General features: G+C 53.7%; 1 protein-coding gene across 7 annotated transcripts in view; it reads right to left on the reverse strand.

Annotated features, from left to right (window-relative positions):
- The window catches only part of CTNNBIP1 (catenin beta interacting protein 1), a 56,626-nt gene continuing 40,891 nt past the window's right edge, over window positions 652-16,386 (reverse strand). For 4 of the 7 annotated variants that reach the window (XM_021095300.1, XM_021095301.1, XM_021095303.1 and 1 more), the window contains one exon: window positions 2,406-3,075. In XM_021095300.1, the coding sequence (XP_020950959.1) occupies window positions 3,017-3,075 (59 nt within the window). In that variant the 3' untranslated portion in view covers window positions 2,406-3,016. Of the gene's footprint in view, window positions 3,076-16,386 lie in introns of all 7 variants that reach the window. The other 3 variants (XR_002344887.1, XM_021095298.1, XM_021095297.1) reach the window with 1 other exon arrangement.

Here is a 16,386-nt window from a genome sequence, read left to right on the forward strand (position 1 = left end):
ATTCTACAAACCTCATAGCACTTGGCACTCAGTGAAACATCTTTGAAAAGGAAAGAGAAGCAATGAGTTCATGGAAGCAGGAAAAAAAAAAAAAAAAAAAAAAAGAAGGCCTAAAATAGGACAGGGAAGGGTAGAAATGGAAAATTCTAGAAAACGCTTCCAAAGCAAAAATTCCTAAAGCAGAAGTGATTTCAGCTTCCAGACTTGAATATACAGCTGAATGCCAACAAATCTTGTTTCTGGGAGGATGGAAGGGAAGGACACTCTGGACCACTGGCCTCACACATCATGCTGGAGTACGTAGGACAGACGGGGCACTCAGCATGTGCTCAGGAGTTTGGCGAGGCAGGGTGGGGGGTGGAAAGTCATATCTGACCATTACTGACCTCAGCCCGATCTAGGATGGTACCTGGAACCTCAGGTCAGAAGGGGGGCTCAGCCTTCCTGCACATGTCAGCTCCGGTGGGTCGATCTGAGACATTCTTCCAGGCCCAAAGTTCCACTCCAGATCACAGACAATTCAACCAGCAAACACGTTGCTTTTGCCCCTTCTTGGGGAGGGGGGGGTGCCCAGCGGCAGAGACCAGGTGATGTCAGGCAATCAGCGAACACACCCAACGCTGCATGAGAAGAAATTCAGCTCACGCGCCAAACTATTAAAAATCTTTATTGTTAATTTTTTTTCCTCCAACAGATATATTTTTAGTTGAAATATGAAGCCACAGCAACATTTTTACTTTTCTCCTTCAGAAGATGAGACAGATCAGGGCCATCACAGTTACAAGAGGAAGGCCCATGACCTTGACAAGGACAGGCTGGGGCAGGGATAGACTGCAGGCTAGGACATGGGCCCTTTATAGGACCTACAGGTACCAGGAGAGGGGGCAGCTGGCAACACCAGTACGGCCGCCTGACAACAGATGTTACAGCCTGGTGGGGGGCGGGGGGGAGACTGAAAAGCTCACCTTTCCCCAGGGGCTCTGCTGGAGTTGCAGGCCGCTGAGCTAGAAGTGAGTGTGTGTGTGTCAGTGTGTGTGTGCCCGCACTGCCCCTCCTAGAGGAAGATGCTCTCAGGCCCCTGCTCAGTCCTCATCCCCTGGGGATCAATGGCCTTTTCATGTTAACACTTAGCTACCCAGCACCAGGGGCCCGGGGGTTCAGAGGACCTGGGTGTCTAGGTTGTGACACTCAGCTCTTTCTGGGGCAGGGCTCGGGGAAGCTCAGAGCACAGGTTGAATGGCCCACTGGCCACAGGTTCTCCAGGGCTCAGGCCCAGGACATGCTGGCATTCAGCTACCATGCTCTACGACAGCCCCAAGCACTGAGAAGGGACAGATTTGGCTCTGAGAGGCTTCCCCTGGCTGTGGGTACCAGGGCAAGAAGGAGGCCTTGGCCCTCCGCCCCCTGAGGGGCAGGCTGGAAGCATCCTCTGCCCGGGCCTGCATCTTCCTCCCACTCAGCACTCAGATCCCAGTCCTGTGAGGGCTGCAGGGAGCAGAGGAGGCCGCCTCTGGGGGAAGGAGGAGGGCAGGAGGGGAGACCCCGGGTTCCGGAAGCCCGTTAAAGACCACTGCTCTGCAATGCGCCTCCGTGGGCCAGGGCCAAGGGCCATCCTGGTGGGACTTGCCCAGTGAAGGCCCTGCCAGCGGTCCCAGTGGGCACCTCACAGGTACACAACGACAGTGTCCCTTCCAGGTGGCCATGGAGAGAGACCCTTCCGAAGGCAGGGCAATGAAGGGCCCGGGCCTCGGATGGCAGAGCTCCGAGTGCTGGTCAAGCCCACGGCCCCAGCGGCAGTCACCTCCGGAAGAGGCTGGGGGAGGTGGAGGTGCGTTTGGAGCCAAAGGCCTCCTGGACGTTGTGAGCCAAGCTGGGGTGGCTGGGTGGATTCTGGGCTCCCAAGCAGAGACCTCTGCTACATTTTGGGGTCTCAGAGCTGGGAGCAGCCCCTCACCCTTATAGGAGGAGCTCCCAGATGAGGCCTCAGGAATTAGGATATGGATGGAATGGCAGAAAGGACAGGGCTGCCCAGACCGCGCTCTCTGCTCGGCAAGGGCGGGCTGGAGAGGTCCGGTCGGGCAGCGTGTGAGCGATTCCATTCTCACCAAGGGAAGCTGGCGGGCTGCTAACCCATGGAAGCGATGCACATAAATCCTGGCTAATGGTCACCTCTAAGCTCTGGGCTGCTCCTTCAGGACCACACAAACCTCCTTGGGGACCCTGCTTTCCAGCTGTGGACCCTGCTTGGGGGTCCTCGGGGTCCCCTTGCTGGCAGAGCCAGGTGTGGTCATCAAGCTGGCAGAGAGGGGTCCGCCCACGGCAATGGGAGCCATAGGTCAGCCAATGGGACACCAAACACACAGACATGGAAAGCCGATCAAATGCAAACACAAAACGCAGGGAAAGCAGCTGCAAGCTTTTTGTGTAATAAATATTGCAAAGCGCACTTGGTTTCTTTCTTTCTTTTTTTCAAGTCAAATGTAACAACCAACGTCCCAAACCCTGTTTTCAGCATTCAAAAGAGAGAAGCTGGTGCGATCCGCAGAACACCTGCAGCCAATCAAAGAAAAAAAAAAAACAAAAAAACAAAACCCTTTCCCATTAGCCAGCCAATCAAAATCCTCTTCCAGTTTAAGCAGCCAATTGGACCTCTTCACATTCCTAAAAAGTGACCTAAATAAAGCACCAGAGCTCGGCAAGCTTCCTGGGAAGCCATACACCGAGGCGCAATTTTTGTTTAAAAAATAAAGAGTCAGAAATAAAAATAAAAAGGTTTCTGTTGGTCAAGATTTAAAAAATAAAAACATTTCTTCCCGCAGCCAATCTGAGTCCGTCCCTTTAAGCCAATCATAACTGCACCACTGGTGTCCCCCTCGATGACCCCGAGTGGCAGGACAGGAGGGGGTGGGGTGGGGGACAGGGGCTAGAGAAGGTGACCCTCCGCCACTCAGCTGGTGAGGTCCACACAGATCTCCTGGGCCTTGCCAGCTTCCAGGGTGTTCCAAGGGGTTCGCAGCTACTGCCTCCGGTCCTCCGTCTCCGACCTGGAAAACGCCATCACCACATCCTCTGCACCTGCAGACCAGGGTAAAGAAGTGCTGCTGGAAGGGCCCTGGCACCGGGCTGTGATCCGTCAGTGCGGTGTCACCCACCCTAGCGCCGGGGCTTTCAGAGAACAAAGCGCTTCTGGGGGGAGTTCCTGTCGTGGCTCAGCCGGCTAAGAATCTTCGGATGTGGGTTTGATCCCTGGCCTCGATGGGTGGGTTAAGGATCCAGCATTGCCACGAGCTGTGGTGAAGGTCACAGATGAGGCTTGGATCTGGGTGAGGCTGGGATCTGGTGTTGCTGTGGCTGTGGTGTGGGCTGCAGCTCCGAATCAACTCCCAGCCTGAGAAACCCCACATGCCACAGGTGCAGCCTTAAAAAGACAAAAAAAAAAAAAAAAAAAAAAAAAGGTGCTTCTGGGGAAGCCCACCTCCCCTACTGCTCGGCCAGGGTATGGCCGCAACCCTGCTGGAGGGGTGAGGCTCAGGGGCCTGCTCAAGGCTACACAGCGAAGAGGTGAGCATGACAGAATGCAGGCTGCTGTGATGGAACAGGGCTCTGCTCATGTCCCTTGTTCCAAAGTCACCAAAGCTGGGGGTCCTCAGAACCTTCCTCTTTCTAACATCCCTTTGAAGGATCTTGCGTGTTATAATTTTGGGGGTGGCACACTCGAGGTGTATGGAAGTTTCCAGGCTAGGGGTCTAATTGGAGCTGCAGCTGCCAGCCTACACCACAGCCACAGCAACATAGGATCCGAACCATGTCTGCAACCTACACCACAGCTCACGGCAACAGCAGACTCTTAACTCACTGAGCGGGGCCAGGGATCGAACCTGTGTCCTCATGGATACTAGTTGGCTTCAGTACCACTGAGCCATAACAGGAGCTTGTTTTTTTTTTTTTGTTTGTTTGTTTTTTGGCCCATTGTGTGCAGTGGCTTGATGTGAGACCTCTGTTCCCAGACCAGGGATTGCACCTGGGCTGCAGCAGTGAAAGCATCTAGTCCTAACCACTAGACCACCAGGGAACTCCCTTGCTCGTTATGATTTCTCTTTTTGGCATGTGGAAGCGGCATATGGTAGTTCCTGGGACAGGGATCGAACCCACACCAAAGCAGTGACACCACCAGATCCTTTAACCACTAGGGCACCGGGGAGCTCCACGTTACCCCGTTATGCTTTTTAATAGCCATTCCTCTTTGCCCAAATCCAGCATCTGCTCAAAGGAGCATGGCCAGGCTTGTTTCCAGTCTGTGCCTGGCCCGGCTTCTGTAGATAACGGCCATAATCTTTTTATTGTCATTTTTAATGGTGGATTGGAGGATTCTAGTCCAGGCACTCATGAAATCACTTCCTTTGTCTTGTTTTCTGTAAGACTGGCTCCAACAGGCAGCCAGGAAAGGCAGGAAAGAGCCTGCAGTGCTGACCTGCTCCCCCACCCGAAGCTGCTGGGGAAGAAGGACTGAGCAGGGCAGGTGAGGGGACCGGCAGGTCCTACCCAGACTCAGGGACCTGGGCCCTGCCACTGCTTGCCCTTCTGCTAAAGCACGATCCTGGATGGAGCCCTAACTAACGCCCGCGGCCTTTCAGAGGTAATTCTTTTCTGCTGTGCTGGAGGAATTCTCCCCAGGGGGCTTGGGGGGGAGGTTGGGACAGCAGACACAGGAAAGGCCACTGCGGGGTGGGTGGTGGGTGGGTGGGGCTGGCACGTGACATGGAGTTGGGGAGGGGGACAGGATTCCCCCCCCCGACTCCACATGGCCATTTCCATCCACCCCATAGGCAGTCACCCCTTCCCACTGCCAGCCTCCTGCCAACCTCCTTCCTAACTGCCCTGCCACGCAGAGGAGTGGAGGAGGTGCCCAGCTGTGGGTGCTGCAGAAGGAGGGCCTGACCAGAGTGCCAAGGTGCTGCCAAAGGGAGTTACCCAGCCAAGGGCGCCCCACCTGCCTGGATGTGGTTCTGCTGTTCCCAGCACGACCTCTATTCCTGCAAAGGGGAACACGCTTTTAGAAAGCTCAAATCGTGAGTTCTTGGGACGGGGCTCCTTCACTTGGGAAGCCCTACACATCCTTCCCTGGACTTCTCGGGAACATTCTGTTCTCGCCTCAGTCCTCGGACCACGCAATATCCCTGCAGGCAGAATTTTCCTAGCAACCACGGAATCCAAGATTACATCATACCCTGCATGGCAGCTGAGCTAGTTACCTAACAGATGCTGGCTTTTCCTGAGTGCCGCCTCTCTAGTTCGCTGATCAGGAGGGGGCTGGAGGGAGACGTGAGAGGGGACTTGTCAGCAAGAGAGGCAACGAGCAGTTGCAGCCTACTCACGTCCTGCCTTGCCTGTCTCGTGGGCTTTCTCGCAGGGACCTTGGGCCTCTGTACTGAGCTGCAGGCACCAAAATAGCACTGGCTGCCCCAGGAGGGAACAGGGAGTCTGCAGAGGGAATGGCCACTGGCTCCCTGGAGGAGCCCAGACACAGGGGCTGCCAGGTGTGTGTACCTGGCCTACACTCTGAGAGGTGGAGGAAGAAGTGACCTCCTCAAGGTCATGCAGGGACGCCAATAACTGTCCAACAAGACACCTGAGGCAGCGTCACATTGGCCAGCCGGTCGCCCGATCCCTGGCTGGGGAGGCAGGAAGGCCGGGAGTCTGCGACTCGCATTTACAGAGCCTCCCACTCTGCTGCTGGAGCCAGGTGCGGGAAGGGCCCACAGAGCTGCTGCTCATCCACCCTCTGCTCTGTTTTCCAGGCCTCACCATCAGGGATCTGCTTTCCTTTAGGGCCTGAGAGTGGGCAGGCTCTTCCAGAGCATTCTCTGACCTGTCCTTATCACTGGTCGCCATTCAACAGGGGCCTGATCATGAGCCCGCAGGCCTTGAGTTGAGGATGCGGCCCTTCCCTTTCCTCTTCTCTGTGGAATTTGGACTAGGTACCTAAAACGGAGGGCGAGCCGCTCCATTAGTCATTATGATTCAAGCTCCTGGAGTTCCCATTGTGGCACAGTGGAAACAAATCCGACTAGGAACCATGAGGTTGCCAGTTCGATCCCCGGCCTCGCTCAGTGGGGTAAGGATCTGGCGTTGCCATGAGCTGTGGTGTAGGATGCAGATGTGGCTTGGATCTGGCGTTGCTGTGGCTGTGGCGTAGGCAGCTGGAGCTCCGATTAGACCCCTAGCCTGGGAACCTCCAAATGCCTCCACTGCAGCCCTAAAAAGCTAAAAAATTCAAGCTCTTAGAGCTTTGAGCCAGGAGGGATCCCCGAGGTTGACCCTCATGGTCCCTTCTTCTCCTCTAAAGGCCAGTATGTGGTGGCTCCTTTGGATGGTCTCACCATCCTGGAAACGTGGGCTCACAATAGGGAGATGTTACAGAGAAGCCACAGGCCCAGCTCACTGTCCCCAGGCTGTCAGCCGGGTTGACTCCCCCATTTTACAGAAGAGGCCGGCCCACCCCATGGGTACCTCTGCGGACACTGTCTGGACCTGGCTCAGTTCCTCCGTTCCCCTCAGATGGGGCTGAGCACAGGAGGGGAGGGGCTGTGTCGCCTGTTCCGCGCTTTCTGACCCATTGAAAGAGGAAGAAAGCCAAAACCTCACAAGAAAAGAAAAGTACAGACCAGGATCTCTTATGGATACAGATATTCATAACACGTATGATATGCAAAAATACACACAAAACACGAGCAGGCTGAACACAGCAACTTATAAAAAGGATGACAGGACCAAAAAGCACCCGACCAAATGATACATATCCCAGGAATGCAAGGTTGGTTTACATTCCAATAATCAATTAATGTAACATATCCTATCAGTAGAAAAAAAGGACAAAAACATACCATTATCTGAAGAGACACAGAACAGATGTCTGACAAGATTCAATATCCTTTCATGATAAAAACACCCAATGCACTAAAATAATAAAAAGGATAAAAGGGAACTTCCTTGGTCTCATAAAGGGCATTTACTAAAAACTCACAGCTATTATCAGACTTCAGGATGAAAGATTGAAAAGTTCCCTCCCTTCAAGATCAGGAAGAGAAAAACAGGGTCTACTCTCACCATTTCTGTTCAATATTGTGTTGAAGGTTCTATCCAGGGCAATTTGGTAAGAAAAAGAAATAAAAGCCATCCAAATTGGAAAGAAAGACGTCAAATTCTATTCATCGATGACATGGGTCTTAGAGAAAATCCTAAGGAATCCACTAAAAAACTATTAGAACTAATAAATAAGTTAAAGTTGCAGGGTATAAGTTCACTAGACAAAAATCCTTTGTATTTCTATACACTAGAAATGAATAACTTGGAAAAGAAATTAGGAATACTTTCATTGGTGTTCCCGTCGTGGCTCAGTGGTTAACGAATCCGACTAGGAACCATGAGGTTGCGGGTTTGATCCCTGGCCGTGCTCAGTGGGTTAAGGATCCGGTGTTGCCATGAGCTGTGGCGTAAGTCATAGACTCGGCTCTGATCCTGTGTTGCTCTGGCTCTGGTGTAGGCCGGCATCTACAGCTCCAATTCGACCCCTAGCCTGGGAACCTCCATATGCCGCAGGAGCGGCCCAAGAAATGGCAAAAAGACAAAAAAAAAAAAAAAAAAAAAAGCCTTCATTTACAACGACATCAAAAATAATAATACTTAGGAACAAATATAACAACGTTCAAAATTTGTACTCGGGAAAGTGCAAGACATCAGTGTTCAAAACATCACTGAACGAAATTCAACACAATTTCTACCAAAATCCCAGCTGCCTTTCTTGCAGAAATCGATAAACTGCTTCTAAAATGCACATGGAAAGGACCCAGAATAGCCAAAATCATCTTGAGAAAAAAGAACAAAGTTGGACTCATACTTGTGAATTTCAAAACTTACTACAAAGCTACAGTCGACACATTTGGGTGGAATAAGGCGTCGAGCAATGGACGAGAATTGAGAATCCGGAAATAAGCCCTCCCATCAATTAAGCTTTGACAAAGGTGCTGAGGGTCCGTCCAGTGGGAAGAACGGTACCAAGGGTGCTGGGAAAACGAAACAGTCACATGTGAAGGATGAGGTTGACCTTCGCCGCCACCACGTGCAAAAATTAACTCGAAAGGGAGCAATGACCTAAATATAAGAGCTGACATGATAAAACTCCTGTAAGAAAAAAAGAACTCTTCTTAGAAGAAAACACAGGAGTAAATCTTCATAGTCTTGGGTTAGGAAATGGTTTCTTAGATATGACACCCGAAGCACAAGCAAAAAAAAAAAGAAAAGAATAGATAACTTGGGCTTTATCGAAGTTAAAAATACGACCAGCGAAGTGAAAAAACAACCCATAAAATGAGAGAAAATAGCTGCAAATGATCTATCTGGTAAGGGACTTGTACCTAGGATACATAAACAAGACAACGCAATAATAAAATGTCAAGCAATCCAATCTTTTAAACCGGCAAAGGGAATTCCTGCCATGGAGCAGTGGGTTAAGAATCTGATGCAGTGGCTCAGGTCGCTGTGGAGGTGTGAGTTCAATCCCTGGCTTGGTGCAGTGGGTTCAAAGGATCCCACCTCGCCACAGGTGCAGCATAGGTCGAAGTTGTGGCCTGTATTCAACCCCTGGCCTGGGAACTTCCATATGCCGTGGGTGTGCCCACAAAATAAAAATAAAATAAAACAGGCAAAGAACTTGAGTAGATATTTCTCCAGGGAAGATATATGAATGGTCAAAAAGCACATGAAGAGGCACTCATCTGCATTAGTCATCATGGAAATGCAAGTCAAAACCACAATGAGATACCACTTCACACCCACAAGACAGCTGGAATCAAAAAGACAGGCATCAGGGTTATAGCAAGGACGTGGAGAGAGCAGGACTCTCAGACCCTGCTGGCGGGATGGCAAACGGGGCAGCCTCTCAGCCTGCTCCACCTGCTGCCTTTCCCCATCTGAGCCAGAGGCACCTCTGCCCCTTATCGCTCAGGTCAAAATCACTGGGATCTTCTGAGTGCCCCCTCACACACATGCCACATACAGCATAGCAAATCCTGCCGACTCTACTTTTATTTTTTATTTTTTTGCTTTTTAGGGCCGCACCTGTGGCATATGGAGATTTCCAGGCTAGGGGTCGAATTGGAGCTACAGCTGCTGGCCCACACCACAGCCACAGCAACACAGGATTGGAGCGACCTACACCACAGCTCATGACAACACAGGATCCTTAAGCCACTGAGCGAGGCCAGGGATCGAACCCGCAACCTCATGGTTCCTGGTCAGATTAGTTTCTGCTATATCACAACAGGAATTCCCCAACTCTACTTTTAAAATGTGTCCTGAGGAATTCCTACTGAGGTGTGATGGGATCGATTGTATCTCTGGAGCACAGGGACGCAGATTTAAACCCTGGCCTGCCACAGTGGGGTTAAAGGACCTGGTGTTGCCGCAGCTGCAGCGTAGGTTGACACTGTGGCTCAGATCTGACCCTTGGCCTGAGGAACTCCATGTGGCAAGGGGCAGCCAAAAAAAGAAAAAAAATTAATTAATAAATAAAAGTAAAAACTGTCCCTGTTTAAAAAATAAAATGTATCCTGATATGATACCACTTTTCCTACCAGAACCTTCGTCCAGGCCACCACTACCCCTCACTAGCCTCCTGTACCCCATTTGCTGGATCTCTCCACTCTGGCCCCTAACGCTCCATTCTCCACACAGCAGTCAGAAGGATGTTCTTAAGAACATAAGTCAGGGAGTTCCCATTGTGGCTCAGTGGTAACGAACCCAGCTAGGATCCATGAGGACGCAGGTTCAATCCTTGGCCTCGCTCAGTGGGTTAAGGAATCCATGTTGCCGTGGCTGTGGTGTAGGCCAGCAGGTGCAGCTCTGATCTGACCCCTAGCCTGGGAACTTCCACATGCTGCACGTGCAGCCCTTAAAAGCAAAAAAAAAAAGAAGTCAGATCCTACCATTCCTTTGCTCAAAACTCCAAAGGCAGTTTATTATTTCTCATCATACTCAAAGTAAACTCCAAACTCCACACTGTGCCTGCAAGACCCAAACATGATCTAGTCTCTGGCTGCCTCTCCACCTCCTTTTCTGTGCCTCCTCCCACCTCTCACTCTGCCTCAGCCGCAGAGGCCTCCTGGCTGGCTTTCAGGCAAAGGGACTTGCACCTCAGGACCTTTGCACCTGCTGTTTCCTTTGTCTCAATGTTTTCCCCAAGGCCAGCTCACAGCTCTCACACATCATGACAGTCTCTGTGCAAAATCACATCCCCAGGCCCTTCCTGACCACACACACGCAGCTTCTAAAATAGTGATCCAGGGAGTTCCCTGGTGGCCTAGTCGTTAAAGATGGCATTGTCACTGCTGTGGCTTGGGTTCGATCCCTGGCCTGGAAATTTGCATATCCATGGGCATGCCCCCCAAAGAAAAAAAAAAAGTGATTCAGGATGAACTGTTATAGGGGAGGAATCTGAAGCTCCAAGAAACAAAGTAACTTGGTGAATCAGAGGCAGAGGGAGGACCCAACACAGACTCCGAGGACCACACTGCACCACTCACTTTGCTTTTTCCTGTTAGAAGCAGGAAATATTGGTCCTGCCCCCATCACCCTGAGCACTGAGGCTGCTCAGATCTGTTGGCAGAGACCGCACCAAGCCATCCACCCCCATTAGAAAGGAGCCAAGACCTGGGATTTATAAAACACCACAGCAACCCTGGGATGCCATGGAGAAAATTCAGCATGAAACCCAGAGGGCTGACCTGGGAGGAGCCCAGCCCTGGCCCCTGCCTTCGCCCACTGCTCTGCCAGGTGCCCCCCCAGTCCCGTGGCTCACCTGCTACAGACAGCAGGGCCAAGGCACTGCTGAGGGCACAGCTCTCAACTAGGGCAGGGCACCCAGCGGGTCATTTCACACCCCATGCCAGCTCTGCCACTTTAACGGAGTCTGGTCAAATGACTGGGCAGAGAAAAATGACAAACATTCAGGAGCTTAGAAAAGGGAACTGGCCCCTAGCCGGGGGCGGGAGATAGACAATGGGGTTGCTAGTCTGTTTGCAAGCTCAGGATGAATTCACACCAGCAGAATCAAAAGCCCAGCACAGGCTCCACACACCAGCAGCACCCTCAGCCCACGTCCTGGCTCACAGAGGGCATCGGCCTGTTGCCATCAGGAAGCCCGCTCACCAAAGGGTGCTGGGGTGATTTGGAAAAAGGTCCCAGAAATGAAAAAGAACAGGGAAGAGGAACAGGGAGATGGCTGCAGGCCTGAGGCCAATGGGTGGAAGAAGGGTACACACGGCCTGTTTCTCAGATCTGGCCCCTTGCCCTTTTCCAGGAAAGGCACAGACCCTGGAGCTCCACGGAGCTGGGCCCGCTTCCAGGGCGGACACGGCCGGCTCCAGACACCCGCCTCCCTCCCTCTCCGGGAGGCCAGGCGGCAGGAGGAGGGGCCAGGCCCCCTCGCCTGGGATGTGTGGACCCTGAGGCTCCTGCATCCATGCCAGCAAAGGGCCTGGCAGCGGGGAACAAGCCAGAGCTCTTCCAGCACCTGCAAAGTCCAGCTTGGAGGAGCCGGCGCTCAAAGGTGGCGGGAGAGAACACAGCCCTGGGGGTCAGCCCTCCCCAAGAAACTGACACCAGGTCCAAATAGCTGGGCCGCTTCCAAAGGCTGCCAGCCCCACGGCCCCTCAGTTCAGGACCCAGCCCTGGACTGATGTCACCAGAGAAAAGGCGGGACCTCGGGCACCAGCATCAGCCACGGTGGAGACACCCCATCACCCGATTCAGAGTCACGGGCTCCTCCAAGGTCAACCCCCCTCCCCCCAGCCTCTGAAACCCTTGCGCCCCTCGCTGGCCAGAGCTCCCCAGGATCACTCCGTGTGGGCTCAGGGATCACATGACCTCCTGACCTCCTGACCTCCTTCCTAAAGAGGGCAAATGACCGGGGCCTGAAAAACTTAGAAATTCACTCCTGCTACCCGGAGTCTCCGAATTCCTGCTGGAGGTTAACGTTAGGAGTGACCTTTGGCAGAAGTTCTCCAAAACCGTCCAGGGAATTCGACCTGCCAGGTCCCCGTGGAAGCTCCATGCACACGGCCGACCAGCGGGAGAGGAGACACAGCCACATGCTCCAGAGCATCCAAGTGGCTCCATTCCGGGTCTGCCCCTTCCCGACCATGAGATTTTTGGATTTGGTTCTTCCTCCTCGCCCCAAGGACTCATTATTGTGCTGCCCATAAGAACTCACTCCTGCTACCTGGCTCCCCAGCTCCCTGAAACCACACGGCTCCGGTATCAGCTCTGGGGAGATGAGCCAGGAGGCAAGGCTCCCAGGTAAACAGGTCCCAGACACTCCTCCAAGGGCAGCAGTTTCCACGGGGAAGAGCCTCAGCACCCGCCTGGACCAGGCCTCCCCCTGGACAAACCCAGGCCCGCTGGGTGGCATGCGCTATTTTTTGCAGCCGCAGCCTAGAAGCCTGAGGTTCTGTACACCTCAGCTCTGATGCCCAAAGTTCCCGGAGGATGGCTTGTGCCCAGAGACAGCACGACACTGGTTGCCATGGGGACAGCATCTCGGATCCACCAAGGTCTCAGCAGCCAAAGTAGGCTCCAGGCTTGGTGGCGCTGACAGGGCTCCAGGCTGACAACCACATCGCCAGGCACTGGCTGCCAGAAGGTGGAGCACATGGCCTGAGGTGCGGAGGCAGCTCCCAATAGAGGCCCTGGGCCTTCCGACAGACCAGCCAGGGCCTCCCCAGGCTTGGGCTCCTTTGGTGGACTCTGGTACCTGGGCCTGGGTCTGACCCTGCCTACCTGGGCCTCCATTTCCTCGTCAGCAGAACACACCAACCCCGCCCATGGGACTGCCCAGGAGCATCAAGCATCACACCTGCGCTGCTCCATCCCATCCTCCCCGGGTCACCTCACCCCTGACACCCACTGAGGCAACATGCACATCCTACCCCGGGGGGGGGTTTTCCCAGGTGAGGTACCCGTTATCCTCACTCAGGTTTCCTGCCTCCACCCACCTCCTGGACCACAGAGCTCGCCTGAGCAGAGAAGGGACGGAATCCGGGGACAGGTGGGTCCCTCCAGGGGTCTTTGCCTAGTCCTGGCATAGTCGCAAATTCTGGTGGGTGTCACAACCACCCTGGGGGCTCATTTCTTTCTTTCTTCCTTTCTTTTCTTTTCTTTTTATGGCTGCAACTGCAGCATATAGAACCTATGGGGTTATGGGGCTAGGGGCTACATTGGAGCTGCAGCTGAGGCCTATGCCACAGCCACAGCGACATGGGATCTGAGCCGCGTCTATGACCTACACTGCAGCTCATGGCAATGCCAGATCCTTAACCCAATGAGCAGGACCAGGGACTGAAGCTGCATTCTCATGAAAACTAGTTGGATTCTTAACCGACTGAGCCACAACGGGAACTCCTCCAGGGACTTCTTTCAAATGCAGGTTCCCAGGCTCTCCCGGCAGCCTCTCTAATCATCAGGGGTGGGATGGATGATGTGCCCTGGTGCCTGCATTTTGGCACGTGCTCTCTGTAATTTAGGTGTGGTCTGTGGCCTGCACTCCAAGAACTCGATGCTACACATGGTCCCCACCCCTGAGCTGCTGTCCCTTCTCAGCCAGCATTCTGAAAGCAGCATCATTCCTGCCCCTGAGTCCTCACCGCCCATTTAATCCCTGGCCCCCAGCTATCTGCCTCCAGCCAGGATCCACAGACACCGACAGGGAAAAGTCACCACTGACTTTATTATTATTATTATTTGTCTTTTTTAGGGCCACACCCATGGCACATGGAAGTTCCTAGGCTAGGGGCTGAATCGGCCTACCCCACAGCCATGGCAACGCAGCATCCAAGCTGCATCTGTGACCTACACCACAGCTCACGCCAACTCCAGATCCTTAACCCACTGAGCGAGGCCAGGGATAGAACCCGCGTCCTCATGGATACTAGTTGGGTTTGTTACCACTGAGCCACGACGCACCTAAAGTTCTTTACGTGTCCGTTCCCGTGTCCGTCCTGCTGGGCCAGCAGCTCGAGGTTGGGGGCTGTCAGATCAACGGCCTGGTATGAGCAGGACTGTGCCATCGCTGGCCTGAGCGGCCCCTGATGCTCTTCTCTGGGAGAGTGGTCTGCCTCTGCCGGGGTGTTGGGAGGTGGGTGCAGAGGTGCGCAAGGGCTTGGAGGCCCCTGCTCTCAGCTCAACAGGACAGGACCCATCACGCCAAGGCGGGTGAAGGCAGCCAGGCGCAGGCCAGAACCAGATGCTGTAAGGAGCGGCCAGCTCTGCTCTTCAGCCCCACCCTCACCTTTTCTTGGGGTTGTTTTTTGTTTGCTTGTTTGTTTCTTTTTTGGCCATGCCCTAGGGATGCGGAGGTTCCCAGGCTAGGGACTAAAACTACACCACAGCACTGAACCGAACTACAGCCGCGACAACACCAGGTCCTTAACCCACTGAACCACTGGGGGAGCTCCTGGATGCTTTTTTCTTTTTCTGTGATGCAGGTTCTCACATACCAAGTCCTTCTGGTTGAGTTTTCAGTTGGATTCAACGTATATGAGATTTTTTTTGGTCCAATGTTACTATCACTAGGTTCCAGGGAATTCTCATGGAAGTGTTGATTAACGTTAAAAATGATTAGCTTCCCATCCCACCGGGTGAATTCTCCCGGGGCCTGACTGTAATTTCAGTCCAGAGCTGGTGATCACCTGGCACCTCTGAGAGAAGCCTCGGAGCCGCACGTGGGCAGAGGGGCTCTCAGAACCCCTGGCAGCCGGTCCCCACACAGAGGGAGCCTCGGAGGTCTCCAAAGGACCCGACAGACCCCTGCTCTGTGCCACAGCTGGACCATGGCCAAATGCGAGACGGCACACACAGCAGAGCCCAGCCCAGCGGGGCTCCTGACATGATGTGGACAGATCCGCAGGCAGTTCTAGAACGAGAAGAGGAAGCCGGGCCGACCCGGGTGGGCACAGAGGGTGGCATGGAGGCAGTGAAAGGGCAGGGGCCAGAGGCATGGGCGAGCATTCCAGGAAGAAGGCCAGCTCGTGCCAGCACCCCGACCCACAGGCCGCTGAGAGGGTCAAGCAGGGTGATGAGCAGAGGGGGGAGCCTGCTGGGTCTCTGGAAGTGTCTGCAACGGGTGGCCTTCCCCTTGGCCGCTGGCTCCATGCTGGGTTGCCCAAGACCACAGCTATTTTAACAAGGTCTGTGGTGTAACCCTGAGACCAAATGACCTATTTTAGGCTCTCTGGCAGCAGCAGAGCCTGAGCCGGCAGCCTTGGCTTCCGAGGGGGAAAGCCGGCAGAGCCCTGGGACCGCCCAGCTGGCTCAGGCCGGGGACCTTCCCTGGAAAGTCTCGCCAAGCAAGAGTGTGATCAGAGGCTGGAACAGGCCTGAGGAGCCCCCGTGCCAGCACTGCCGCTCCAGGGCCAAGAAGCAGGGAAGAGAAAGGACGAGGGCTTCCTTAATGAAATGGGCCACGTCTAGACGGGGTCCCTTGCGCCCCGGGATGGCTGGCCCAGGGTCTATACCAGTCACAGCATGAGGGTGGCATTTCCACGGGAGACCGGCCACACAGAGGCCTTTGCCAAGGGCACTGGGGACCTGGAACTGGCCCTTGCAGGGCGTCTGTCCTCTGTGCGGAGCTGGGGCAGGGAGAGACCGGAGCTCAAAGGCGACTAGCACGTTCAAAGGCGCCTGGAGGTGAAGACCCAGAATAACAAGGCAGCAGAAAACCCTTCCAGTGTTTCGTGCCCTCCTGGCACGCTGTGCCGATTGCCTATGTGACGCCTGCTCCTCAGCTAGAACGCTGTTCTGCTTAGAAACGCACATGGCCCGTAAGCCTCTCCTGGACGTTCTCTGCTGGCCACACCCTGGACCTGCATGACCTGTTCCATGGCCTTGAACCTGTCACTGCCCGGGCCAGTTTTCTACTCGTGAAAGTGGGCCTGGGACAGCTCCTGCCTGATTCCCTGGGCTAATGTTATGTGCCACTTGACATGGAACCTGGAAGAAACTCAGTCAATGTTTGCTGTTATAATTAACAGCAAACATGAGAAACCAATGTCCAACAGTAAAAAGCGGATAAAAAAAAAAAAAATGAGGGCACACTGGAGTTCTCTTGTGGCACAGAGGGCTGGGGACTTGGCATTGGCACTGCAGCGGCTCAGGCCCAGATTCAGTCTCTGCCCTCATATGTCACAGGAGCAGCCATAGCATTTTTTTTTTTAAAAGGATATTAAAATGTTACACTGTATGGTCTCAACTTTATAATAGAAATACGTAAGTATTCAAGGGCTGCTGGGAAATTAACAGAAGATAGGAGTTTCTGTCGTGGCTCATTGGTTAACG

The sequence above is a fragment of the Sus scrofa genome, chromosome 6 (assembly GCF_000003025.6).
Source record: "Sus scrofa isolate TJ Tabasco breed Duroc chromosome 6, Sscrofa11.1, whole genome shotgun sequence".
Classification (NCBI taxonomy): Eukaryota; Metazoa; Chordata; class Mammalia; order Artiodactyla; family Suidae; genus Sus; species Sus scrofa.